This window comes from Ascaphus truei, chromosome 1 (assembly GCF_040206685.1).
Source record: "Ascaphus truei isolate aAscTru1 chromosome 1, aAscTru1.hap1, whole genome shotgun sequence".
Lineage (NCBI taxonomy): Eukaryota > Metazoa > Chordata > Amphibia > Anura > Ascaphidae > Ascaphus > Ascaphus truei.
In genome coordinates this window covers 393,121,305-393,148,679 of record NC_134483.1, presented here as the reverse complement: position 1 = coordinate 393,148,679, position 27,375 = coordinate 393,121,305, and the positions used below count along the sequence as shown (strand labels likewise).

At 42.3% G+C, this 27,375-nt stretch overlaps 1 protein-coding gene across 1 annotated transcript in view; it reads left to right on the top strand.

Moving 5' to 3' along the window:
* Positions 1 to 19,541, top strand: part of CPE (carboxypeptidase E) — a 103,640-nt gene extending 84,099 nt beyond the window's left edge. Inside the window, exons 5-9 of the mRNA XM_075611997.1 lie at positions 2,297 to 2,479; positions 3,751 to 3,890; positions 4,654 to 4,753; positions 11,251 to 11,369; positions 16,270 to 19,541. Of these exons, the coding sequence (XP_075468112.1) occupies positions 2,297 to 2,479; positions 3,751 to 3,890; positions 4,654 to 4,753; positions 11,251 to 11,369; positions 16,270 to 16,368 (641 nt within the window). The 3' untranslated portion in view covers positions 16,369 to 19,541. The remainder of the gene's footprint in view (positions 1 to 2,296; positions 2,480 to 3,750; positions 3,891 to 4,653; positions 4,754 to 11,250; positions 11,370 to 16,269) is intronic.
* Positions 19,542 to 27,375: the final 7,834 nt, after the last annotated feature.

Sequence of the window (27,375 nt, the reverse complement as noted above, 5' to 3'; positions counted from 1 at the left end):
TAGATTTGTTCAAAAAAAGGTTGGACATCTTTTTAGATGGGAAAGGTATACAGGGATATACCAAATAAGTATACATGGGAAGGATGTTGATCCAGGGATTAATCCGATTGCCAATTCTTGGTGTCAGGAAGGATTAATTTTTCCCCTTAATGGGGTTTTTTGTTTGCCTTCCTCTGGATCAATAAGTAAGTATAGATATAGGATAAAGTATCTGTTGTCTAAATTTAGCATAGGTTGAACTTGATGGACGTATGTCTTTTTTCAACCTCATCTACTATGTAACTATGTAACTATGTAAATATTTCACTGAAACACTACTAGATAACTTTTCACATAGGACATATCGTAGTTGTGTTATAAAAAGAATAGAGGAAAGTGTATGTAATTGTGTTTCCCCCACCCCTGGGGAGATTCCCCTGTTACCAGGTGTATGGTGCATGCTAACTGTTGACTCACAGAATTGTCAGTTATCCGCCATTGGTTGTGGGGACAGCAGTACAGGCTTCTGGAGTATATACCCGACATTTACTCAATGGTACACGGCGCCTCCATCTGCCGTAAGCTCCAGATGTGTCGAGGCGATCTCCTAAGGTAGAACCGGTTGTCTCTCCCCCCAGTAATATCACATACCAGGCCGGAGGTATAATCAACTGGAACTGGTTTTACCAGCAACATGGCATTCCTCTGTCCAACACAGTCTCTGTTCTGGTCTCCGAACTTAGGGTGGTCCCTGGACCTTCACTATGGGTCAAGGGCCCCCACAGCAGTCCTTGCTCTTCCCCAGCCTTCTAGCAGGACCAGGGGTACAGGTAATCACTCACTCCTCCCCTTAGGGAAGAGAACCAAGCCCTGCCAGTGCAGAGCAGCATGGTGTGGTACCTTGTCTCTCTCACGGTAGAGACACACTAAAGAATTTAGGGTGGAGGAAGGGACCAGGTCTGAACCCAGGATTGGGCAGCACTCAGACCTAATCCCACCTCCTCCCCTGTCACTCAAGGGAATGCCTTGTGTGGGGAAAACCCATGATTAGTACTGGCACTGCTCTTACCAGGACTTTCATGCCAGTGAGGGCTGAATGGTAGCCAGAAACCAGCCATGGCTTCATGTATTAATTTGTTAGTTTTCATTATAAATGCCAGGTGTTTGAGAACTAAAATGTTATCTAGATGGACCTCACTGACCTGTGAGTAGTTACATTCTTTTGAATACTAAATCAATTCCCCTCTCCTCACTCTCATTCACACTCATTCCCCCTCTCCCCTCTGACCACACACATACACAATCCACCCAATACAAATCCCCCCCAACAATAGTTACCCTCCCCCACATTATACACACAATAACACCCCCACAATTCACATGCAATAATGCCCCCATAATAAACACAATAAAAACCCCAACACACAATAATACCCCCTCCACAATACACACAATAATACATCACCCACAAAAAATCAATACTAACCCCCTCCCCCACCCCCACACACAATATAGACAGACTTGCTTTTGGGGTGGTCTCAGGCTTCTGGTGCTGCTATGTTCTACATGCGGACACGGAAGTTGGGACCGACACCGGCGCACACTGGTGAGAGAGGCATTCCTGACAAGGGAGACAGAAGCCTGACGGAGAGATGCCCACAACAGTTGGGGAGAACTGGGGCCCGGCAGCAATCAGAGGCCGTCAGCCTGACACAGAGGTTGACTGACTTCTAGCCAGGCACAACTTCTACCGCCGGCCAGGCCCCATACAGCCACCAGGCCCGGGACGATTGTCCCAGCTCTCCCCCACTTGTAGGCGGCCATGACTATGGGATTCTTTTATATTTTGTAGTATACAGTATCGATTCATCCAATATAGCACCTCTCTCCTCCTCCTTTTTTTTCTGCTGACCATAGTTGTATACAGCAGAGCAGGTACATTCTTTATTATTTTGCCTAGTTACTTTCTTTAAACCTGAAAAAGAGTTTGCTCTTAAAAGGCAAATTTTTTAATATACTGTGGTGAATAAAAGGAAGTTACTGCTTGTTAACAGTTTATTATTACACTTTTCACCATATTCTAAATAAGTAGAAATCATGTAAAGTGTTAAAAATGTGCAACACCTTTGAGGTCCAGCAGAGGGGGAAACTGAGAAAAAACAGAAGGGTGATGCCTACTAACATGAGATATTCGTAGCTGCTGGTTATGGACTCAGAAAGGAAGGGTCTGAAGAACCGGACACAGCTTTATTACTATTCAGAACTTCAGTATTCTGTTTTAACTTAAACTTACATTGTATTTATTTATTTTTTGCAGGCACTGCTCATGAATACAGTGCATGCCCCGATGACCACATTTTCCAAAGCTTGGCCCGTTCCTACTCATCTCTTAACCCAGCCATGTCTGGCTCAAACAGGGAACCATGTCGCAAGAATGAGGATGACAGCAGTTTTGTTGATGGAACAACCAATGGTGCTGCTTGGTACAGTGTCCCAGGAGGTACGTTTTACTTTGTGATCCATTGCCAAGTATATAAAAATAAAAAAAATCAGGACAATGAAAAATGATACTACTAAGAAACAAAGACATAATAAAACCAACCAAAATGTTACCACAATTAGTCGAATCCACCAAATACAAAATCATGACTATTTTACAGATATCTGAACTAAGCACTTACAATTTGGAAAAGGGTTTTTGTTTTCTAAATTCTGGCATGGAAATGATCCAAACTCTTTCTAATGCTAAGAATAATTGCTGGTAAGCATTATCACAGTTAGTATCCTGTCATTACCCTAATGAATTGGAGATTGGGGTAATGTGAAATCCTTGTATTAGTATTGAATTAAACATTTCTTCAGATAATTGACGAATGATGGTAGGATTGCTTTCCTACCAACTTTACAACTTTTCAGTTTGATGCATCACACTAAATCTCTGCTTTAACGATACTTTGTGTGGAGTAAAATAGCACTTTCACACCAACCCTAGACTTGCTGGCAAAATGTACCATTATCACAAACACATTTGTCAATTTCACTTCTTCATAGTCAAGATGACATAATCCATACACATACGCTTTTTATCTACATAAAAGTGAGAATTTGGCCCAAACAAAGAGAGCAATAAGTTAAAGTTAGAGGTAGTAGATGAAATAAAAAATAAAAACGTAACTAAAATTATTTTATGTGAATGTGTTATCCAATTGAAAATGTACTGAATCATTTCCCAGTAAAGTTTGTGACTACAATGGAGCAAAATTAAATACAATTTGTACAATATCTCTATAGATAGGGAAAGGTCACTAACATGTCCATATCGTAGACACGGTACAGGTAGTCCTTGCTATCCAACGTTTCACTTTACAACGAATCACATATCCAACACTTTACAATGCAATCCTATGGGCCATTTGTCGACGCCGGAATGCGCTATCCGATGCCGGAATGCATTATCCAACGCTCACCGCCACTGATTAACATGGGACTCGCTTTACAACGGTTTCACTATCCAATGCTACTCCCAGAACGGATTCCGTTGGATAACCGAGGACTGCCTGTAATGAGATTTTCATATGTACAGTATATGTCATTATCAATTCCAATTGTGCAATTGAATTTGTTCTGTGGCTCATTGTTATATCCATGACCATGACTCTTTAATTAAAATTTTAAATATGTGGCTTTGATAAATAATACAACATATTGTGTTGATTGAAGACTTCCATGCAGTCCAAACATAGTTGGGTTTTGCTTCTCTTTATTCTTCAGGTATGCAAGATTTTAATTATCTGAGCAGTAATTGTTTTGAGATAACAGTGGAGCTTAGCTGTGACAAATTCCCAACGGAAGACGCTCTGAAGAATTACTGGGAAGATAACAAAGACTCTCTTGTGAACTTTCTTAATCAGGTAAAACTGTGCTCGCATATAGATTACAATAGTATTGTTACTATACATATTTTAACTATTAATTTTACATTTCCAATATGTATATATTTAAAATATACAGTAACAAGTCATTGTAAATACGGCTCCAATGAAATTTTACTCAATTAACTAATATTTCATTACTATTTAGAAAGACTTTATAAATATTAATAAAAACATTCAATTTATTTAATAAATATATTTAATGTTTATATGTAACATTATGAAGTTCAAATATTCCTCCATAGTCCAAAACCAAGGAACTTTAGGTGAAACTAAAACTAAAACCTGAAAACATTTTATAGGCAAATTCAAAACACTGGATAAAGTGACCACCTCTCATTTTTAGCAGCTCTGATGTTTTACTATTAATGACAAAATACAGTGATCAAGTCTAAAATGTATGAGCAATTGCTCTTCTGTATTATTCTTAATTAAAATTCTCATGGGAGATTACATTTAGTCAGAGAAAGATTTGAACCTAAATTTTCTTCTGTGACATAAGATTCTCAAAATTCTGTACAGAAAAACCTCACAATTACTTCTTTAGGTGTTTCAAATAGAAGAAACAATTTTTACTTTTGCTTTGCCCTACATGGATGCAAAAACAAATTTTGAATGACATATTTAGGAATCTGTTGACATCTGTTTAAAAAATTGAAATAAAGTGAACATGTGATTTACTTACTAAGAAAAGGACAACAAAAAACACACACATGTACAACTGTGTCTTCTTCCTTTTCAGGTGCATCGCGGTGTGAAAGGATTCGTTAAAAACCATCAGGGAAATCCAATTGCTAATGCTACTATATCTGTTGATGACATTGACCATGATGTTACATCAGGTAAGTGTCAGAACGTGTGCAGCATATGGTACAGAGTTCTACTCTCATCCAGCAGCTCCCATGCTGAAAAAAATATTGACTCATCTTTCTCTATCAGAGGTATATACTAGCTGAAGCACTGTGCTGCATACAGTACATACTGTACAAATAAAATGTAAGAGACTCATTTAGCAGATCAAGGACAATGCATTATTGGGATGATTCCACGGAAAGAAAGTGTAACAATTGTTTGTCAGCATTATTTTTTTTTAATGATTTTTGCGGTAAATACACTGCACTCTATGACCTGCATAACACATGAAACCCAGACCATTTGCCATGTTACAAAAGGGGGTTGTGGCGAAGTGGACTCCTAGTTGGGTCAGTGAGGCATCCACACAGCAACTTCTCTCAAAAGAAAGTATTTTATTACCTGGACTGGGGAAACCAGATTAAAAAAACAATGATTACAGCAGTATAAAATAATAAAGCAAAATAACATACTTCTGCAAACGAAATAATAAATGTCCATACTGTAGTTTGGGGGCAGGAGGAGAGTCCTTGTCATTTCCCAGATAAGCACTCTGGGAACCTGTTACTGTACCTTGCAGGCTTGTGAAACTCGGCTCAGGGAGCATGTGGCCTCCATTTTATCCTCTAGTCACAATCAGGAGTTGATTGGGAACAATTTAGCAGTCCTGGAAGGAAGGCCCTGGTGTCCTCGGCCTGGAACAGTGAGAGAGCTTAACTCCTTCACTCCTTATCTTCCTATATGCCCTACCCAGGATGTCAGCATTGACTCTGGAATAGCCCTGGGCTGCAGCATTGTCATGGGCCCGGTAAGCTGCCTGACCTTCTCCCGGTAGCCATGTGGTCAGACTGTCCATTCCTCCGGAGACCACTAGCAAACTGTAACCACCCATTTGACGAGGAACGCCCCATGATCATCGTCTGGTCCCATTTTAGTCAGTGAGAAAGTCTACTGTCGTGCGCTCTGGAGCAGGCTTATTTAGTGTTCCCATATAACATTGAGTGTCACAAAGGGACAATACGTCCAAGGTCCATCCACCTCTCAGACATCTACTCGGGTCTTGACGGAAAGTAAGTGATAATCTTAGAAAGAATATGTTGTCCTCTGGCGCATAGACTCAGAACGTCCGATGTGTATATGAAAGATAGGAGAAACAACAGTGTAATACTGCACAACAATATAAATCAGTGTGTCCAATATGTGATGGAACAGTTACACAAATTCTAGTTGGAACATTCACACTGAGCAAGATCACGTCTAGAGATACTCTCCCAGGTTCCTAAAACATCAATGGATATATAGGACTTTCTGGGTATTATAACCACATGCAGGGATTCATAGATCTTCCTTGGACTTCCTAGGTGGAAATGACACCATTTCAAAAATAGACGAGAACACTATGGCATAATAACGTTTTAATAAAAATAGGGCTGGTATAAAAGATAAGTCACACTCACAAACGTCTGATTCAGTCATGCATTTCGAATAAAAGCTTTTCAGCCTGTGGCAACACTGGTCTCCCTTCCTCCTGGTGTACTCCCAACCATAGTCTCTGGGGTCCCTTGCGCTCGACCTCCTCCACTCCTGTTGTATGGCGGTGTCCGTCTCTCACATGCCACCGTAGATTTTTGAGACACACCTATTCAAACTTCCTGTTACGCCGATGCTCGCCACAAACCGGGACCGGACCGCGGGGCTGAGGTGGGGTTATATAATCACCGAACTTAGTCCACGCAGACTGATCCGGAGTGCGCAGTTCGTAGTCGTACATCTCAGGGTGAGGATTGGTGAAGGCAGCATCGTCGTTATTGAAGCCAAAGTCGGGGTAGGAGAAGACAGGACAATCGATGGCCGAAGCAGGGTCAGGATAGAAGACATCTGGGTGGTCGTAGTCGTAGCAAGGAATCGGCAACAGGCAGACAAGAGTTCCCCACTTCAGCTTAGGAGCGTGAGCACGGGAGTGGCCTCTACGCGAGGTGCGGGCTCGGCCCATGACGCCGGTCTCAGCAGGGGGAGACAGCAGGCTGGCCGAAGTACACCGCAGGGCAGCGTCGGGGAAACCAACGCTTCAGCACAGAAGTCCAAGGCAGGCCACTGCATGGAGATAGCAGCAGGCACCAGGAAATTAAGGGTAACTACTGCTAGGAGAAAATGCAGCAGGTACCAGTGCTGGCTAACCACGCTTCAGCACAGGAGACAGGAACAGGCCTCTGGATACTCAGGAACTAGGAAGGTTAGAACACTAGGAGAGAGGCCTGGACGGTTTGTGGCAGAGACGGTAACGTCCAAGGTAGGAGTTATGCTCGGCACTGTTCAGTGCCAACGCCCAGGATATAAAGGGCAGAGATCCAATCACAGGAGGAGGGTGTGTGAGTATTCCTCCAATGCTGAAGCACAGGGCAGAAGATGCAATGAGAAGCAGCACATGTGCCATTGATTGCCAGAGGAAGCTTGCAACTGCATAGGTCTGCAAGGCTATAGTCAAAGCCAGTAGTGGATTTCTTACACTTCCTTGGCTGATACCAGCACCTGGAAGCAACAGCGTATAGACAGGTATCTATCGGAGGGAACCGCTGCAGATCCGACCCTTCCCCTGGCTGTGCACAAGTCGAGGTAGAAGAGTCGTGGCAATGGGACCCCATTCTGAGTTCCATCTTGTCGCCCATATAAATATAAGGAGCCTGCTCCCCAAACTGGATGAACTAAGGGCATGGTGCCTTATGCATAAACCAAAAGACATCATCATCACAGAAACATGGCTAACTCCTACATATGGGCCTTCAAACACTACCAATTTCTTTTTGCATCTCTTTGCATTAAACGTATCACACTTTTATGTGAATTTTCTTTATGACTATCTGCTAGCTAGATAGATGTACTATACTGTATGCCAACTCATTCTGTCCTGATCTACAAATGGGAAACAAATGAGAGCCGTATAAGGCTGCGCTTATTGTGCCGGCAACGGCGACGGCAAAACAAATGCATTGTCGCCGTCGCCGGCGCTTATAGTGCACATGACAGCGACAAAGCGACGGTTCGACAGTGCTACCAGAAATCTGATAGTCACTGATATTTGATTTTTTTCCGGCGACGGTCTCCCGTTGTGGCCAATCGGGAGCTTCTCCATGCCTCTGCCCTCCCCTTTTATGATGTCAGCCAGCGACGTCGCCTAAACTTCAAATACAACTCATCGCAATGGCGACGTCATTGGTCACGTCGCCGTCGCTGTCTGTATAAGCGCAGCCTAAGAATATTGTGATGCATCCAGTATAGCATTGCATAAAGAAACACCTTCTCTAATTCTCCTGAACCCCTACCTGAAACGCATAAAAATGCCTTGTACGTTGATGCTAAAAGACAGATGTCAAAATTACACTCAATACATAGAAAATGTAATTCATACATAGACCAAATCGACAAAGAAATTATCAATAAATATAAGTATGGATAATGGCAACTATGTTTGTTGTCACAATAACTAACATAGCTTAAATCGCAGTCATTAATTTTATGCTCAAATGTAATTTTGTTTGTATCCATCATTCTATACCGTTTTAACATATATTTTTATATTTTCTCATACATTTACAATACAATACACACACCTAAATCTTTGTTTTTGTCAGTCCAACATTGCATTTGATAAAATAAATGTAAGCATCACATACTATTAAAATATGCTCACAAATGTCATCATAAAAAATAAGCATGTTTTATGAATTTTATTCTGATTACATGATTTTCTCTGAAAAGTCATATAAACAAACTTACCGTTCTGAGGTTAAGGACAAGTCTAACTGGATTTAATAAACTCCAGGGCAAACACATGCTATTTTAACCAATACATTTGCTCATAGTTAATAAAAGGAAAAAATGACAGTAAAAACTTTGTGATGACTTGTTTAAGCTTTGGTTTTGCAGGAAAGCCAAACTTTGCATTGGGGTAAAATATTTTCACAGCTGTTTAGAAGATCTATCCTTCTGACTGTTCACAGAGTTTGGCTAATACGAAGTTTGATGCTTGAGAGACTGTAATGAAGTCTTTACTGTCAACACACCTGCACTGCTGGCTCCCTGCCAGTGAAAGGGTTATTTTTCTTGATTCTGTTTACACTATTCAGATCACTGTAAATAATGTTCAGTTTAATTTAGATGAATGAAGGCTAAACTATGACAGAGCCTCCATAACCCATTTTTTATGCCTTGAAATTGAAATATAAGCAATAATAATATTGTGGAGATATAAAGCACAAAAAACAGAACTTTATATGGTGTAGTACTCTTTAATGGATTAGTAAAAATATAAAACAGCAAACTGTACACTCACAAACATACTGCACCGACACATTTTATTCGAGCAAATACCCAGTATGTACCTGGCAGATACCTGGAATGTGCCGCTCCTCACCTCTGACAAGCCCCGTTGCGTTTGCCTTCCCAACCTGGGTTCATGCCTGGCTGACGGGCGGCTGATCTGTTAAATGATAATGATTAGGATTTAATAGGCTGCAATGCTTCGCATGTCTACCAGATGGCATAAATTCATGAATTGTAAGGCAGTATATATATATATACTGTGCAGTATTGCAGCCAGCAGGAATAAAATGCTTCAATCCCTGCCTGGAAAATACCTCAATGCACTCGGGCAGAAAACAGAAACACAAACCTCAATACACCCGGGTATACCCGAATTCGTGGGACTAGCCGAGCTCGAATAAAGTGTGTCGCCAGTGTATGTCTTGTGTTTGAGGCACATACAAACTCTGACTGCAGAGTACCAGCACTTCTGGGTTTACTGTGCGTGTCATCACGAGGAGGTGTATGGTGGCCCAGCTTCAGGTCCCGATATGCGTTTCACAGAAGTTACTTCCGCTTCATCAGGGTTGGATATCCCTTATTCACATAGGACTTATTTATAGTCCCAATATATACTGTATATATATAAAACTTTCAAATTTAATGCAAAAATGTACTCTAAACCTCATATATAAACACACGTGGAAGAGTAATAGCTCCATAGCTGTATAAGAGACAGGCAAGTCGCAAAGTCTCAAAAACTTACAGGAAACTAAAATATGAACAAATTATTTATGCATATACACTTAAACCAAATTTGTTTTGTAAATGTTGGACAATATTAGAAAAAAGACCAATCACAAAATGAAAAATAAATTGAAAATTAAAACTATAAAAATATGAATAAAAAACTAATAAGCCCAAATAAATATGGATTGTGTCTAAGTAGAATAGTCTAATAAAATAAGTTGTCAAAAAGCCATAAATAACCCATTATATATAGTAGACGCATTGTTTTTAACAACCATAAGAATTAGATACTGAAAAGTTATAAATAGATAAATGTTTCTATCTATACCCAATGAATTATTGGGAGACAAGAAACTCTCCAAATTACCACCACGGTACACTGGAGACTTACATATAGCCCCTCAAATGGATATTAAAGGGAACTATATTATAAAGAGTATCATAGAAAACACACTAAGGCAGCCAGACATATACAGTATAATACATAATCAAGTATTAGGTTGAAAGAAAAAGTATCACACTGAATAAAAAAGGGATTGTTAGAGTCAATCTCTAAAAGGGGTCCCAGATTATAGATTAAGACTGTGAGGCTAAAGTCTGCAGTTTGTGAATCCAGAAAGTCTCCCTAGGCCTACAGCATAGTTTATTGACCCCATCACTGCATCTGTTGTCCGACATAACAGCTTCGAAACATTTATTTCTCAATCCCTTGGTGTCTTTCTGGTGGAACTCCACAAAATGTCTTGGTAGGTCATGCCGTAGGAATCACATCTCTATATTTCACTTATTTTCTGCAAATCTTACTTTTAGAGGTACATATTCGCACCTACAGTATGTACTTTTAGAGGTACATATTCGCACATTGTTTTTTTGCAATTGCATTCCAAAACATGTACCACATATGTGGAACTACAGCTAATAAACTGTATTATTGGAACAATCTCTTCTGTAGTTACGGAAGTGATGCTTTTGTTATTAACCGCATCCATATACTTACATTAGAACAGCCCAAACATCCTTACTGTTTCTCCAGTAGCCACACTGTTTTGGTGCCTGGGTTCTTTGGAATTTCCCTAAATTGAGTGGGAACTAGGATATCTTTAAGATTTATACTATTTCTAAAAATAATCTGAGGGTTATATGGTAAAATCCTATAAAGATTTTTTTTTTTTTGTAAAATGCCTTTGTGCTTTTTGAAAATCTTTCTGATATTACCAGCAGCTGAATTATATCAAGTGATGAACGATGTCCCATGGTCAGACTTTTCCTGTTATAATATTGTATGAGTACATTTACATTATATGCATGGAACATCATCAATACACCCAGTAAATTGCACAGTCCATGTATCGCTTTGAAATGGCATTGTATTAAATGTTGATTGCATTTTATAATTACTTTGTGATCAACTGTATTATTGCATTTGTTTTAATTTTAGCAAAGGATGGTGATTACTGGAGGTTGCTTGCACCTGGAAATTACAAAGTTACAGCGTCTGCTCCAGGATATCTAGCTGCAACTAAAAAAGTAGCTGTTCCTTATAGCCCTGCGGTTAGGGTAAGTATTAAGCATAAATGTTTTTCTAGGACATATTGGTATAAATAAGTGTTCTTCTGAACAGTCACTTTAGTTTATTGTTTGTATTGTTAGCTGAAATATTACAAAGCCCTTGTACAATGCACTGCATTGTGGATATGACTCCATATTGTTTCCAAAACAGAATGCATCATACCCTGAACTCAAGTATCTGTGCACCTATTCGTATGGATCCCTTATTGACAACCTCATTGACAAGTAGCAGCAAAGATGTTAAAGTAACATGAATGCATTTTCCTCCTTCATATGTTACTTGCAAAAAGTGTGCATTGGTGGTGATAAAACACTAATTTTTTTTAAAAGCATTATGCATCAAAATTATTTTGTCACACTGTCAACAAATCATAGACAACAACCAAAGATACGTGCGTGAGGGCTTCAGAAACGGACTGTACTTAAAATTCAAACGAGAACTTATTTAAAGCCTTAGGTGTTGATTTTTTAGTACCTGCCTTTATTTAATTCCAGGAAATGTTATGAGTGGTAAAATACTTCAGGGTTCAAATTGAATCAGCTGTGATTCTTTTCCTCACAACATATCTTAAGTGTTGAAATGCTTTATATATTTTTGTCATGGATTTATCATTCTTGAAGTGTACTTATTGGCTCCTGTTTGTAATATAAGCTGAGCATGATGTTTACTTGGCCTTTTAGAACCTTTGCTCCTTCATATTTTGTAGCTTGACATGAGTTACACTGTGAACATATATTGGCCCATTTATTTTGTCTTAAAGCACCTTTAGGAGTTTGAAGACACCTTACAACCCATTGACTTAAATGGATGTCTTCCACCACTGGAGCTGGTATTATGCAGAATACTGCTTAGTAAATAGTGTATGACCCATTATTTCAATATTAGAATGTTTAAAAGTTACATAGTTACATAATTACATAGTAGACGAGGTTAAAAAAAAAGACATACGTCCATCAAGTTCAACCTATGCTAAATTTATACGACAGATACGTATCCTATATTTGTGTTTACAGTATATTGATCCAGAGGAAGGCAAACAAAAAAAACCCAGTTCAATATCTTCTGAGATCTCTTAAGGGTAAAAATTCATTCCTTCCCGACTACAAATATTGACAAACCGATTACTCCCTATATCCTAACATCATTCCTATGGTTTATCTCTGTATACCTTTCTAAAAAGACGGCCAACCTTTTTTTGAAGATATCACCATCACCAGCTCTACCCCTCATCACCTCTCTCCCCCTCATCAGCGCTTTCTCTCTCCCCCTCGTCAGCTCTGTCTCTCCCCTTCGTCAGCTCTGTCTCTCACCCTCGTCAGCTCTGTCTCTCCCCCTCGTCAGCTCTGTCTCTCCCCCTCTTCAGCTCTGTCTCTCCCCCTCTTCAGCTCTGTCTCTCTCTCCCACTCGTCAGCTCTCTCTACCACTCGTCAGCTCTCTCTACCACTCGTCAGCTCTCTCTCTCCCACTCGTCAGCTCTCTCTCTCCCACTTGTCAGCTCTCTCCCACTTGTCAGCTCTCTCTCTCCCACTCGTCAGCTCCATCCCCCTCCTCGGCTCTCTCTCCCCCCCTCGTCGGCTCTCTCTCTCCCCCTCGTGGCACTCTCTCTCCCCCTCGTTGGCTCTCTCTCTCCCCCTCGTCAGCTCTCTCTCTCCCCCTCATCATCTCTCTCTCTCTCCTTCTCGTCATCTCTCTCTCTCTCCCTCGTCAGCTCTCTCTCCCCCTCATCAACTCTCTCTCTCTGCTACTCAGTTTTCTCTGCTCCTCAGCTCTCTCTCTCTCTGCCCCCCTCATCAACTCTCTCTCTGCCCCTCAGCTCTCTCTCTGTGTCTGCCCCTCATCAGCTCTCTCTCTGCCCCTCATCAGCTCTCTCTCTCTCTATCTCTGCCCCTCATCAGCTCTCTCTCTCTGTCTGCCCCTCATCAGCTCTCTCTCCTGTCCTCATCAGCTCTCTCTCTCTGCCCCTCATCAGCTCTCTCTCACTCTGCCCCTCAGCTCTCTCTCTCTCTGCCCATCAGCTCTCTCTATCTCTGCCCCTCAGCTCTCTCTCTTCCCCTCAACTTTCTCTCTCTGCCGCTCATCAGCTCTCTCTCTGCCCCTCATCAGCTCTCGCTCGCTCTGCCCCTCAGCTCTCTCTCTCTCTGCCCCTGAGCTTTCTCTCTCTGCCCCTCAGCTCTCTCTCTTTGCACCTCAGCTCTCTCACTGCCCTCAGCTCTTTTTCCCTGCCCCCCAGCTCTCTCTCTCTGTCCATCAGCTCTCTCTCTCTCTGCCCCTCAGCTCTCTCTGTCCCTCAGCTCACTCTGTCCCTCAGCTCTCTCTTCCCCTCAGCTCTCTCTTCCCCTCAGATCTCTCTCCCATGCCTACCTGTGGTGGGAGGAGAGGATCAGAGGAGCAGCCGGTAGATGGTGTAGAGTTTCTCGGTGGTAGGAGACACCGGAACCAAGAAAGACTTCCGGGTCAGACTGCTAGAGGGTGCTCCTCCCCTGCCATTCTGCTCTACCTGTGCTCATTCCTCTACCGGCTTATCCTTTAATGCCGGGGGCCGCCGCCGCATACAATCTTCCCCTCCTGTCTCTACAGAGGAAGGGAAGGGCCCCCCCCCAAGAGCGCGGGCCCATGGGCTTTACCCGGGCTATAGCTACGACCCTGATAGTTATCAAATCCCCTCTTAGATGCCTCTTTTTTAATGTAAACAAATATAATTTATCTAGCCTCTCCTCATAAATCAGATTATCAATCCCCTTCATTAATTTTGTGACTCTTCTCTGCACTTTTTCTAGTTCCATAATGTCTTTTAATGGAGTACCCAAAACTGTACTCTATATTCAAGGTGTGGTCTCACTAATGCTTTATAGAGGGGCATAATTATGTTTACTTCTCTTCCATCTATTCCCCGTTTAATGCAAGATAAGATCTTGTCTTTGCAGCTACTGCATGGTTTTTGACACTATATCTAAGCCTGCTGCCTACAAGCACTGCTAAATCCTTCTCCATCTAGGATTCTCCTAATTTATCCCCATTTAATTTGTAAATTGCCTGTTTATTCTTGTTTCTCAAATGCATAACCTTACATTTATCTGTATTAATTCTCATCTGCCTTTTACCTATCCAAGTTTCCAGTCTATCCAAATCCTTTTGGAGTCAATGTCCATCAATATTGCAAGTTGCCTCTTCAGACCAGCAATCTGAGACTCCAAAGAGACCACCTTCTCACACTTCCCACATCGGTATGGTCCCTGGAACAGCTGTTCCAAGTGAAATATATGTGGGAAGATGTGCATTGAGTGGCATTCTCAATCCTGCTCATTGTTGCAATTATGGAGTAATAAGTGCTAACAATGAACTGTACTTCACTATACTATACCTTGTTTCACCCTTTCCTTGTTTCAACTCCTTCTGGTGGGGTGCTCGGCTCGGTATCCCTCCATCTGGTTTCTTTTCAATTACACCTCATCCTTTAGTGCATTTTACTTTTAGTTAATGTGCACTGTTTTCAGTTTTATTTTTACTTAGTTTTAAAACCTTTTCTTTCCTGGTTGGTCTGTGACCAACCAGATGTCATATTTCACGGATTGGCAGTTAAAAGGTTTCAAAAATATACTACTGCATCTGGTTCTAACTCCACACTTGATACAAACAGCACTGGAAATCAAACAGGAACCCAGTCACACAGATCAGGATTCATTACACGCAAGCTCAGGATTCATTACAAGCCTCTGCTTTAAAGAGATACAAACACCAAGCAGGTGTGTTAGGTTAACAATCAACTAACCACACCCACTGCAGGTTCAATCAGGCAGGCGAGAAGAAAAAGAAAGTTAGTTACTGACTTTCAATTCCCACACAATTAAAAATAAATGAACCTAATGTACACTAACCAAGTTCAGCCACTGCTGCTAGTATACACTAGTATACACAGTGACAGATGAAACATTTTGCCGCCCATAGGCACTTACCATTTTTGCCGCATGGGTCACTTCTTTGTTTGCGCCGGTGTGTTCTCCTGCAGCGTCATGGCGTCAAATGATATCGCAACGTCACATGCCGACGCGTTTCCATGACAACACGATGCCATGTGACGTCACGTTGTCATGGCAACGTGTCGCCACGTGACAAATGACGCTGCGATGTTGCAGAAGGAGGTGGGCGGCGCAGAGGATAAGGTAAGAGACCTTTACAGAGGCCCCACGCTCTCCCCTGGCATTCAGTGGAGAAGGGAGCAGGGCGTCTGTATATGGGAGAAAAAAAAGATAAAATAGGAAATTTGCCGGCCCCAAATGTTGCCACATTAGGCCCGAGCTTAATTGCAAATCCACCATTGACAGCACAGCACTTCCCTTCTGGTTCTAACTCCACACCTAATACAAACAGCATTTGAAATCAGACAGTCATTCAATCACAAGGGTCAGGGCACGCATGCTTAGGATTCGTTACAAGCCTCTGTTTTAAAGAGGGACAACATTTTTTATTTTTTTTAATGTTCATTAAAAGCCCAAAATTGCAGTAACATATGATGGCACAGGGATTAAATAATTCAACTGTACATGTTATATAAATTGTGAGCCAATAATGCTGCTTGACATCTAAAATCTTGTTGTTCTACCCTGGATATATCTTTTTAGAAAACATTTCCACACTGGGAATTTAAAATGGTTGATGCCATTCACACGTGAAGCAAAATGGATTGCCATAATAACCCCTAATGCCACTGACATAGAAAATGTTTCATATAAATATAGGGAGAAAAAATCCGATTAAAATTGCAAATTAATTTTAAGCCGCAGAAAGGTACATTTTAATTGGAAATGAATTTCACTTCAGTTAGAGGACGTTTCTACAATAATTACAATGACATTTTCTTTTCGTGCATTCTTGTTTCTATTAATATAGATTGATTTTGATCTGGAGTCTTTATCAGAAAGAAAACAAGAAGAAAAAGAAGAAATGATGGAATGGTGGAAGATGATGTCCCAGACCTTGAATTTTTAAGAAACACTTTGCTGACCTTATATTAATTATATGTCTATTTGGTATGCGGTAATGTGGACAATATATATGTAGGAATATGTGTGTACATATATATATATATATATATATAATATATATATATATATATATATATATATATATATATATATATATATATATTCCTATAGTTATTGGATGAAGTGTAATTTAGAACATTGAGCTTCTGTTTACTTTTTCTGTCACAGTTAAAATAGCAATCTTTAGAAACGTTAAACTTTCAGCTAGATAAGAAGTAGAACCTGGCACACAATGCTGTGACAGTATCGCAAAGTACGAAAAACACTTTCAATTTTATACCTAATCTGGGAGAAGAAAATCAGCAGTTGAGTTGAAATGCAATATTCTATGTGATGTTGATATGTCCAAGCCATGTGTTGTAGAGTAATCTTCAGTTTATTCAAAAGTATACAATACAATAGTTTAAACTGCTGGCAGTAAATGTGTAGAAATTATGTCAAATAACTGCACTTGGTGTGGGTCCTGTGATGAGGAGACATGATATTGGTATGACATATTCTTTGTATTTTCTTCCATATTTGACTGTGCATCACACATATTAAAATCTCCAGACAAGATGACATTATGGGGGTTATGAATTAAACTGCGATAGTACTGATACTATTTACTTGAATGTCTATTGGCATTATCACACTTCAATGAATAAACCCCTTGGTACTTAAATCTATCATAATATAAAATTACTACTCTGTCTTTCAAGTATATTTGTATAATACATACATCAATTAAATTCATATTATTTATGGTATTGCAAAATTGCAGTCCCACCCAGTTCACCACTTCTTACGCTTTTCGATGTGTTATAGCTTCAATGCCACCTGCATCTGAGTGTCAATCATTCCAATTGTTAAATGTCTCCTACTGCAACATGAGTCAACCAAAAGCACAGCCATGAAATACATTAGCTCTGCAGTGAGTCATACATATTTATTTGAATGGTTCTAGACTGTTTTTTTATTTTCTTCTGTTGTATTAAGTATTAGGAGCTTAAAGCAAAATTGCTTCAACTTGATTGAGATGAAACTTTGTTAATTTTAGATAGCACAAGAGAATGAATTAAGGATGAATATATGTAATAAGTTCTGAAAACATTAGTCAACACAGCTAAGTGTGCATAGTTACAGTGTAAATGTATGTAGGGCCAAGTATTCTGGAAGACAGGCGTAGTTTTTCAGTATGCCCTATGAGAAGAAAAAACAAGCACAATATATTTACATTTGTCTTAGAAAAACGAAGAATCTCGTTTTTAAAAGTCTTATGGGTTAAATGCATACGAGTTCAACATATAATTTCAAGCAGAGTACAAACCAGGGGGCTCGCAAAGTACACAGGTCAGAAAAAATATACAACCCTCCCCACTCCCGGTTTAGGGCAAATTAGAAAGTTCCTACCCCAACCTGGACTGGGGTACATTAAATTAATTTAGGTCTGTAGCTGCCAGTATTTCCTTTGAAGACGTTGGGTGATGTAATGAGAATTCTAGAGGAAGGTGTACAATTCACTTGGTAAATATATTGAACCTGTTGCTACTTGACACGTGCATTGCTGAGTATTATTGTTTCCATCAGGACAAAATTAAATCTAGGGCCCTTATTCTGTAAGGTGTTGATAGCGCAGATTACATGCTATCACACCTTACAGAATAAGGGCCAGAATATGTTCCCTTCAATGATGAATTGCAAATGCCATTATTATTTGTGTGCGCTTATTTCTCCTTAACATACCTGTTAACAGGTGCAACAACATCTGCTACATCTGTAACCCAGAGTATGTTTGCTATACTAAAGTGACAACATTTACCATGTAATTCAGCACAAATATTGTGGATCAACAATTATGCAAATTGGCTTTTGTGAAACACCCCTATAGGTTTTGCATTTGCAAATCTGCCATTGGACCCTTTATCCCTGACAATCCACATATTTATATGTATGGGATACATTTGTTGGAAGCTCTTCCAGCTTTAGTGGGAAGCTGAAGTAGACATTTGACAAAACACTCATTGTAGGACTTGTCCTATGACTTTTGCAAATGCTGTGATAAATGAAACAATTATTAAATCGGCATAAGTAGCAATGTATATTTAAATTTTCATTTGGGGACTAAACACAAAGTAAAGCTTGTTATACTAGTGATTCCATTGGAATTAGATATTACCTTTCATTCAAATATGATCCCACAGTGATGTTTAGTTATATACTGTACAGTACAAAATGCACCTGTGCACCACTGTGATACAATCCCAGCAGAACATAATACAGTAACATGCCCATTAATAAAAACTATAGTTATAGTGAAATAACTACAGATGTGCAAACTGAGGTAGAGAGACACAAGAGGGGGTTTATTAATTAAACTGAGATAGTGCTGTTCTAGGTCCTATTGCTCAGAAACTCCCATTGTCTTTAATGACAGCTTTCATGTGAAAGTGACCTGATCGGTACTATTATAGTTTAATGAATAACCCTCAAGATGAGTAGCCCACAATCACATAGACGAGAGATGTTTAGGTAGGAATTGTATAAAATATTGCGTGTTCATGTCTAACAATTTAACCACTATAGTATGCCATTCTTCTATTCTCCGTGTTGTATTGGTGCATTACCCAGTATGTTTAGATATACACTAGGCATAGCAGATTCATTGACCTAAATATATATGTAGAACCACATTATGCCTCGGTGTTACATAATGTGCTGCATTAAACCAATTCTTATTCTGGTGTGTTGACTACAATCACATTGAATAGCTGCTGCAATATTTGCATTCACGTGTAAAATGCACAGACAGAACTTAGTGTAAGTGAAGTAGCTAAACTTGAATTAGTTAGTCTATCTTGAACTAGCGTTATGGGGGAACACATGAAAGAATTTCCCAAACTTGCTTCTGTTGTGGTAACAAAATATTGCATTTTAATTGAATATGTAAATACACTCAAACGGAAATATTATTTGGGGCTTCCTACTGTACTGTAGGCAGTAGGAGAAGGCACTGGATCCAGTTTAATGCTGTACAAGAAGTGTGATGGTCATTTAAATAAAACATTTACATTGCTTTCTGTCATTTTATCTGTAACAATGAACACAAACAACATTTAATAAAGAATTGATAGTGTATAGTACTTGTCCCGACTGCTTTATTGATTTGTAATTTGTTTCTTGGAAATATTGTGTTATGCCAATGATCAGTGGGGGATTTTGGATTACAGCATGAACAAATGATTTTGGTTAGTTGGCAGAATTGTTAATCAGTACGTAAATGGTCATTGACCAGCATGTAACTAAGAAAAGAATAAAAAGAAATGTAGTTTGAGTGATCACAACGACAATAAGAATAAATGGAAATGAGAAAAAGACACAAGGATAGATTAGGAAAGTAAGTAAAATAGTTCTGGAGCATTTATTTATAAAACTGTATATAGGGGTGGGGGAGAGGGAAAACCCTTGCTCAGCTTATATCAAAAGTGTACTGTATGTGTAGTTACATTTAGGGTAGGTGCGTCCTGGGATAAAATATCGTTTTGGCAAAGAGAAGGGAAAGACCCCAGATGAATGAGCACTGTTGTACCCCTTGTGGTGGTAGCAGTAGATTAGTAGTAAATGTCGCAATACTTTATTGGTAATTATTTAAAATGTGTATATATATATACAGTGCTCGACAAATAATGATAACCAATCGCCCGTTGCGAGTGGATTTAGGCAGCTGGCGACCCGTGCTGCAGCTCAATGAATTCCCCTGCTCGTGCCAATTTTTTTTTTTTTAAATAAATAAATAAATAATCCCCCTCCCTGATTGGGTTAAAAAAAAAGTTTAAAAAAATGGCGGCAAATCCTGTGGTCCCGGCGCGCGTGCACAGGGCAAGCAGAGTGTCCTGCCATTTGCGCTGCCTGTTCCCCCCAGCAACCCAGAATCCCCTGAATCCCTCCCCCCCCCACTCCCCACGTGGGACGGAGGGGGAAGCCCAAACCAAGCCCCGCGCGCAACCCAGCCCCCCCCTCCGCTCCCCACGTGGGACGGAGGGGGAAGCCCAAAACAAGCGCCGCGCGCGATCCAGCCCCCCCCCCCACACCCTCCCCCCTCCGCTCCCCACGTGGGATGGAGGGGGAAGCCCAAAACAAGCGCGCGATCCAGCCCCCCCGCACCCTCCGCTCCCCACGTGGGATGGAGGGGGAAGCCCAAAACAAGCGCGCGATCCAGCCCCCCCGCACCCTCCACTCCCCACGTGGGACGGAGGGGGAAGTGCCAACCCAGCTTCCCCCGTGCGCGCCTCCTGCGCCAGTCCGCCTCCTGCCCATGATCTCCCCCTAATCACCTGCCCCCGATCCTCGCTTGCTGCCCGGGGGTGTCCGGGGAGCGTGCTGCGGCGTCGGCCGCTTTGGGGGGGGGGGGGGGGGGACCTGCTGCTGCTGCTGCTGAGGCCCACGCTGCGCTGTGTGTCCCATGTCTTGGAGAGGGCCCACTGCCGTGCGGAGACCCCACTGCTGCCACGTGTGACCCGGTGAGTGTGTGAGTGACAGACTGAGTGTCTGTGAGTGTGTGAGTGTGCCTGTGTGTCTGTGAGTGTGTCAGTGTGCCTGTGTGTCTGTGTGTCTGTCAGTGTGCCTGTGTGTCTGTCAGTGTGCCTGTGTGTCTGTGTGTCTGTCAGTGTGCCTGTGTGTCTGTCAGTGTGCCTGTGTGTCTGTCAGTGTGCCTGTGTGTCTGTCTGTGAGTGTGCCTGTGTGTTTGTGAGTGTGCCTGTCAGTGTGCCTGTGTGTGTGTGTGTCTGTCAGTGTGCCTGTGTGTCTGTGAGTGTGCCTGTGTGTCTGTCAGTGTGCCTGTGTGTCTGTCAGTGTGCCTGTGTGTCTGTCAGTGTGCCTGTGTGTCTGTCAGTGTGCCTGTGTGTCTGTCAGTGTGCCTGTGTGTCTGTGAGTGTGCCTGTGTGTCTGTGAGTGTGCCTGTGTGTCTGTCAGTGTGCCTGTGTGTCTGTCAGTGTGCCTGTGAGTGTGCCTGTGTGTCTGTGAGTGTGCCTGTGTGTCTGTCAGTGTGCCTGTGTGTCTGTGAGTGTGCCTGTGTGTCTGTGAGTGTGCCTGTGTGTCTGTCAGTGTGCCTGTGTGTCTGTGAGTGTGCCTGTGTGTCTGTTAGTGTGCCTGTGTGTCTGTCAGTGTGCCTGTGTGTCTGTCAGTGTGCCTGTGAGTGTGCCTGTGTGTCTGTGAGTGTGCCTGTGTGTCTGTCAGTGTGCCTGTGTGTCTGTGAGTGTGCCTGTGTGTCTGTGAGTGTGCCTGTGTGTCTGTCAGTGTGCCTGTGTGTCTGTCAGTTTGCCTGTGTGTCTGTCAGTGTGCCTGTGTGTCTGTCAGTGTGCCTGTGTGTCTGTGAGTGTGCCTGTGTGTCTGTGAGTGTGCCTGTGTGTCTGTGAGTGTGCCTGTGTGTCTGTTAGTGTGCCTGTGTGTCTGTGTGTGTGTCTGTGTGTGTGCCTGTCTGTGTGTCTGTGTGTGTGCCTGTCTGTGTGTCTGTGTGCCTGTGTGTCTGTGCGTCTGTGTGTGTGTGTGTGTGTCTGTGTGTGTGTGTCTGTGTGTGTGTGTCTGTGTGTGTGTGTGTGTGTGTGTGTGTGTGTGTGTGTGTGTGAGTGAGTGTGTCTGTGTGTGTGTGTGTGAGTGAGTGTCTCTGAGTGTGTGTCTGTGAGTCTTCTGTGTGAGTGTGTCTCTGCGTGAGCGTCTGCGTGAGTGTCTCTGCGTGTCTGTGAGTGTCTGAGTGAGTGAGAGTGAGTGTGTGTCTGTGAGTGTCACCCTCTTCCTGTGTCGCCCTCGCCCTCTCTCTGTCTTTGTCTCTCATTCTCTCTGTGTGTGTTCTGTGTCTCTCTTTTTTTGTCTCTCATTTTTGTGTCTCTCATTTTTGTGTGTCTCTCATTTTTGTGTGTCTCTCTTTTTCTGTGTGTTTCTCTTTTTCTGTGTGTCTCTCTTTTTCTGTGTGTGTCTCTCTTTTTCTGTGTGTGTCTCTCTTTTTCTGTGTGTGTCTCTCTTTTTCTGTGTGTGTCTCTCTTTTTCTGTGTGTGTCTCTCTTTTTCTGTGTGTGTCTCTCTTTTTCTGTGTGTGTCTCTCTTTTTCTGTGTGTGTCTCTCTTTTTCTGTGTGTGTCTCTCTTTTTCTGTGTGTGTCTCTCTGTCTGTCTCTCTCTGTCTGTCTCTCTCTATCTCTCTCTATCTGTCTCTCTCTATCTGTCTCTCTCTATCTGTCTCTCTCTATCTGTCTCTCTCTATCTGTCTCTCTGGCCGAGTCCATAGAAGGACAGGCCGCGTTGAGCCGTGCGGACGCTCCGCGCTGAGCCCCTGCATACTCAATGAGGATGCCTTGAGAGGGGGCTCACGCTAGCGTCCGCAGGCGTGCTGAGGCGCTGGAGTTTTCAGCCGACAGCCAAGCTGTTTTTCAGAGCACTGTCGGCTGAAAACATCCAATCAGCGCGGAGCAGCGTCAACGTCACGGCGCCTTGACGTCTCTTTATCTGTCTCTATCTGTCTCTCTATCTGTCTCTCTCTCTGTCTCTCTCTCTGTCTCTCTCTCTGTCTCTCTCTCTGTCTCTCTCTCTGTCTCTCTCTCTGTCTCTCTCTGTCTTTCTCTGTCTCTGTCTCTCCCACTCTCTCTCTGTCTCTGTCTCTCCCACTCTCTCTCTGTCTCTCCCACTCTCTCTCTGTCTCTCCCACTCGCTCTCTGTCTCTCTCACTCTCTCACTCTCTCACTCTCTCACTCTCTCTCCCACTCTCTCCCACTCTCTCTCTCTCTCTCTCTCTCTCTCTCTCTCTCTCTCTCTCTCTCTCTCTCTCTCTCTCTCCCACTCTCTCTCTCTCCCACTCTCTCTCTCTCCCACTCTCTCTCTCTCCCACTCTCTCTCTCTCCCACTCTCTCTCTCTCCCACTCTCTCTCTCTCCCACTCTCTCTCTCTCCCACTCTCTCTCTCTCTCCCACTCTCTCTCTCTCCCACTCTCTCTCTCCCACTCTCTCTCTCCCACTCTCTCTCTCTCCTACTCTCTCTCTCTCCCACTCTCTCTCTCTCCCATTCTCTCTCTCTCCCACTCTCTCTCTCTCCCACTCTTCCACTCTCTCACTCTCTCACTCTCTCTCTCTCACTCACTCTCACTCTCTCCCACACTCTCTCTCTCTCTCTCCCCCACACACTCTCTCTCTCTCCCCCACACACTCTCGCTCTCTCCCCCACACACTCTCACATTATGGATCTGGATATCTTAACTGCCCTATACTACACTGAAATAACCTATACTGCTTACTTCCAGATCTGACTCAAGCTTCACACGGAAGACATCGAACCCCCCATAACCCAGAAGACAGGTAACGAACACCTCCCCTCCAATGTATAACATTGCGGGAATGAGGGTACCTGGACTTTGAGGGTCTGCGGATCAGGTAAGATCCCAGACGGGATTGCTGCTTTAAATATTGTGAAGCGGGGGCATCCAGACACTAGTTAAGGGGTGCAGGAAACTAGTCATCCACATCTGGCTTTTTTTTTCTAGATTCGACATTTATACACACACACACACACCAAGGACTAATTGTAGTATAATGTAATACAATAAATAAACTAATATCAAAAACGAATGTTCTTACTAGGAATTTATTCAATTTATTTAATTTATGGCTTTTTTTAAAATGCGTGGCTGGGGGCGGGACTAGAGGCGGGGTTGGGGGTGGGACTAGGGGCGGGACTAGGTGGCGAGTAGATTTTTTGGTTCGGCGAGTAGATTTTTGGGTGATTTGTCAAGCACTGTATATATATATATCTATATATAGATATATATATATATATATAGATATATTGAAACACAAAAGAAAGACAGAGAAATCCCAACGCAAGCACTCTGATCACATGAGAAATAATAAAACAAAAAGTTTATTGATCATGGACTGAATAACAAGAAAAAGCAAAGAGAAAAAATATAACATACATATTTGTAATATATATATATATATATATATATATATATGATACGAACCAATCCAAAGACCAGTAAAGAGACAGCACACCGCACGGGGTTAATCCAAAAATCTATATTCACAATATGAAATACACGTAAGCCAACGTTTCGGTCCCACAGAGAGACCTTCCTCAGGGCCGTGCAACCCACAAGTGCAAGTGACCACACATATATACCCTCACCCATAGTGCAATGCAAACAAAGGGAACCAATCACCAACATGCAATCAGACAGAATATGCAACATAGCTGTGCTCCGTGCCCCCTCCCCTATTACCTGATTATCCAAATGACTCATCATGACATGAGAGTAGGCACTTAAACTATTAGGAGAAAGACACCCTTTAGACACTGGTCCCAGGGTCTACTGCCCTTGCGGGGGAAGGTCGCGCACCGCGCATCTGCAGTGGGCCAAAACATATTGACTGCCGGAGCGCCAGCAAGGAGAGTACGCCGCGCATCACAGCTGTGAGCAGACACCTCATTGACTCTCCCTGGCCACCAGGGACGCCGGCAGCGCAAAACGCACATGCGCAGTCTGAAAAACCGCCTCGGTGCACAGTTACCCACACACTGACAGTAATAATGGGCTAAACAGAATAGTAATAAACAGAGCGTTAAGGTGAACCACAGGGGGACAGGTAGAGGTATAGAGCACAAGGAGCGCATAGCATCACCATAGTATATAAGGACAAAGGAAGTGCAAAAGTGCAGAGGGAGTGATGCAACAGAGTATGAGTGACAAACATAAAAAAGGCATAATGCAAAATCAAGTGAAAGCAGGGAGACTGCTACAAAAAGCAGCTAAGTGAAAGTTCCTCATTTAGGCCACCAGGTGTCATAGTTCTTAGTTCATAAATAAGCCTTGCTTCCTGTTTAAGCAAAGTCCTGCCCCTGTCACCCCCACGGGGGGGGACTGGGACCTGCAGAATAGGCATACAACGAAGTGTGGCCAGTGTATGCCTTTTTTCCTTGAAATGTCTAGCCACAGGTAGACACTTCAGGTCTACATCAGAGGCATCACTCAGTAGGGCTTTTCTGATGTTTGAACGGTGCATGGCCATGCGTTCTTTCAGCATCCTTACAGTCTTCCCGATGTACAGCAATCCACAAGGACACTTAATAAGGTACACCACGAATTTAGACTCACAGTTCAGTGGTTGTTTGATTTTAATCGGTGCGCCACTATGCGGGTGATTGTAGCTAGGGCCCAGCTGCATATAGTTGCAGTTGGTACAGCCATGACAGCGGTACGAACCAGGTTTTTTGGCTAACCAAGTGGTGGGTGTGGCATATTTGTCTATTGGGTCAGATCCAGTGACCATGTCACCAATGTTTGGTCCCCGACGAAAGCAGAATAGAGGTGGCTCTCTAGCAAATGCACCAATCCTCTCGTCATTCTCCAGGATGCGCCAATTGCCCCGAATGCAGCGCTTAATGCTGTTGGTAGCAGTACTGAATGTACTGACTATATTGAGCCTGTTGCTCACCGGTCTGCCTGTCGAAGGTGTCAATAGTTCACCCCTATCAACCTGTCCAACCTGTCCAACCTTTTGTGTGTGTGTGTGTGTGTGTGTGTGTGTGTGTGTGTGTGTGTGTATATGTGTGTGTATATATGTGTGTGTGTATATATATGTGTGTGTTTGTGTGTGTGTATATATGTGTGTGTGTATACACAGTTGTGTGAAAAAGAAATACACCCTCTTTGAATTCTATAGTTTTACATATCAGGACATAATAACAATTATCTGTTCTTTAGCAGGTCTTACAATTAGGTATGAACAACAACACATTACATATTACACGTGTCATGATTTAACAAAAATAAAGCCAAAATGGAGAAGCCATGTGTGAAAAACTAAGTATACCCTTACTGCTTCCACAGGAATTAAGATGCTAAGTAGCAGACAGGTGCTGCTAATCAAATGCCCTTGATTAATTGATCATCAGCATGTGTGACCACCTCTATAAAAGCCGAAGTTTTAGCAGTTTGCTGGTCTGGGGCATTCAGGTGTGTGTTAACACAATGCCAAGGAGGAAAGACATCAGCAATGATCTTAGAGAAGCAATTGTTGCTGCCCATCAATCTGGGAAGGGTTATAAGGCCATTTCCAAACAATTTAAAGTCCAACATTCTACAGTGAGAAAGATTATTCAAAAGTGGAAAACATTCAAGACAGTTGCCAATATTCCTAGTAGTGGACATCCCTACAAATTCACCCCGTTCAGACCGTGCAATGCTCAGAGAAATTGCAAAAAAACCAAGAGTTACATCTCAGACTCCACAGGCCTCAGTTAGCATGTTAAATGTTAAAGTTTATGACAGTACAATTAGAAAAAAAACTGAACAAGTATGGTTTGTTTGGAAGGGTTGCCAGGAGAAAGCCTCTTCTCTCTAAAAAGAACATGGCAGCATGGCTTAAGTTTAGAATGTTGCATCTGAACAAACCACAAGATTTCTGGAACAATGTCCTTTGGACAGGCGAGACCAAAGTGGAGATGTTTGGCCATAATGCACAGCGCCACATTTGTCGAAAACCAAACACAGCATATCAGCACAAACACCTCATACCAACTGTCAAGCACGGTGGTGGAAGGGTGAGGATTTGGGCTTGTTTTGCAGCCACAGGACCTGGGAACCTTGCAGTCATTGAGTCAAACATGAACTCCTCTGTATACCAAAGTATTCTAGAGTCAAATGTGAGGCCATCTGTCCGACAGCTAAAGCTTGGCCGAAATTGGGTCATGCAGCAGGACAATGATCCCAAGCACACCAGCAAATCTACAACAGAATGGCTGAAAAAGAAAAGAATCAATGTGTTGCAATGGCCCAATCAAAGTCCAGACCTCAACCCGATTGAAATGCTATGGCTGGACCTTTAGAGAGCGGTGCATAAACAAATGCCCACAAACCTCAATGAACTGAAGCAACGTTGTAAAGAAGAGTGGGACAAAATTCCTCCACAACGATTTGAGAGACTGATAAAGT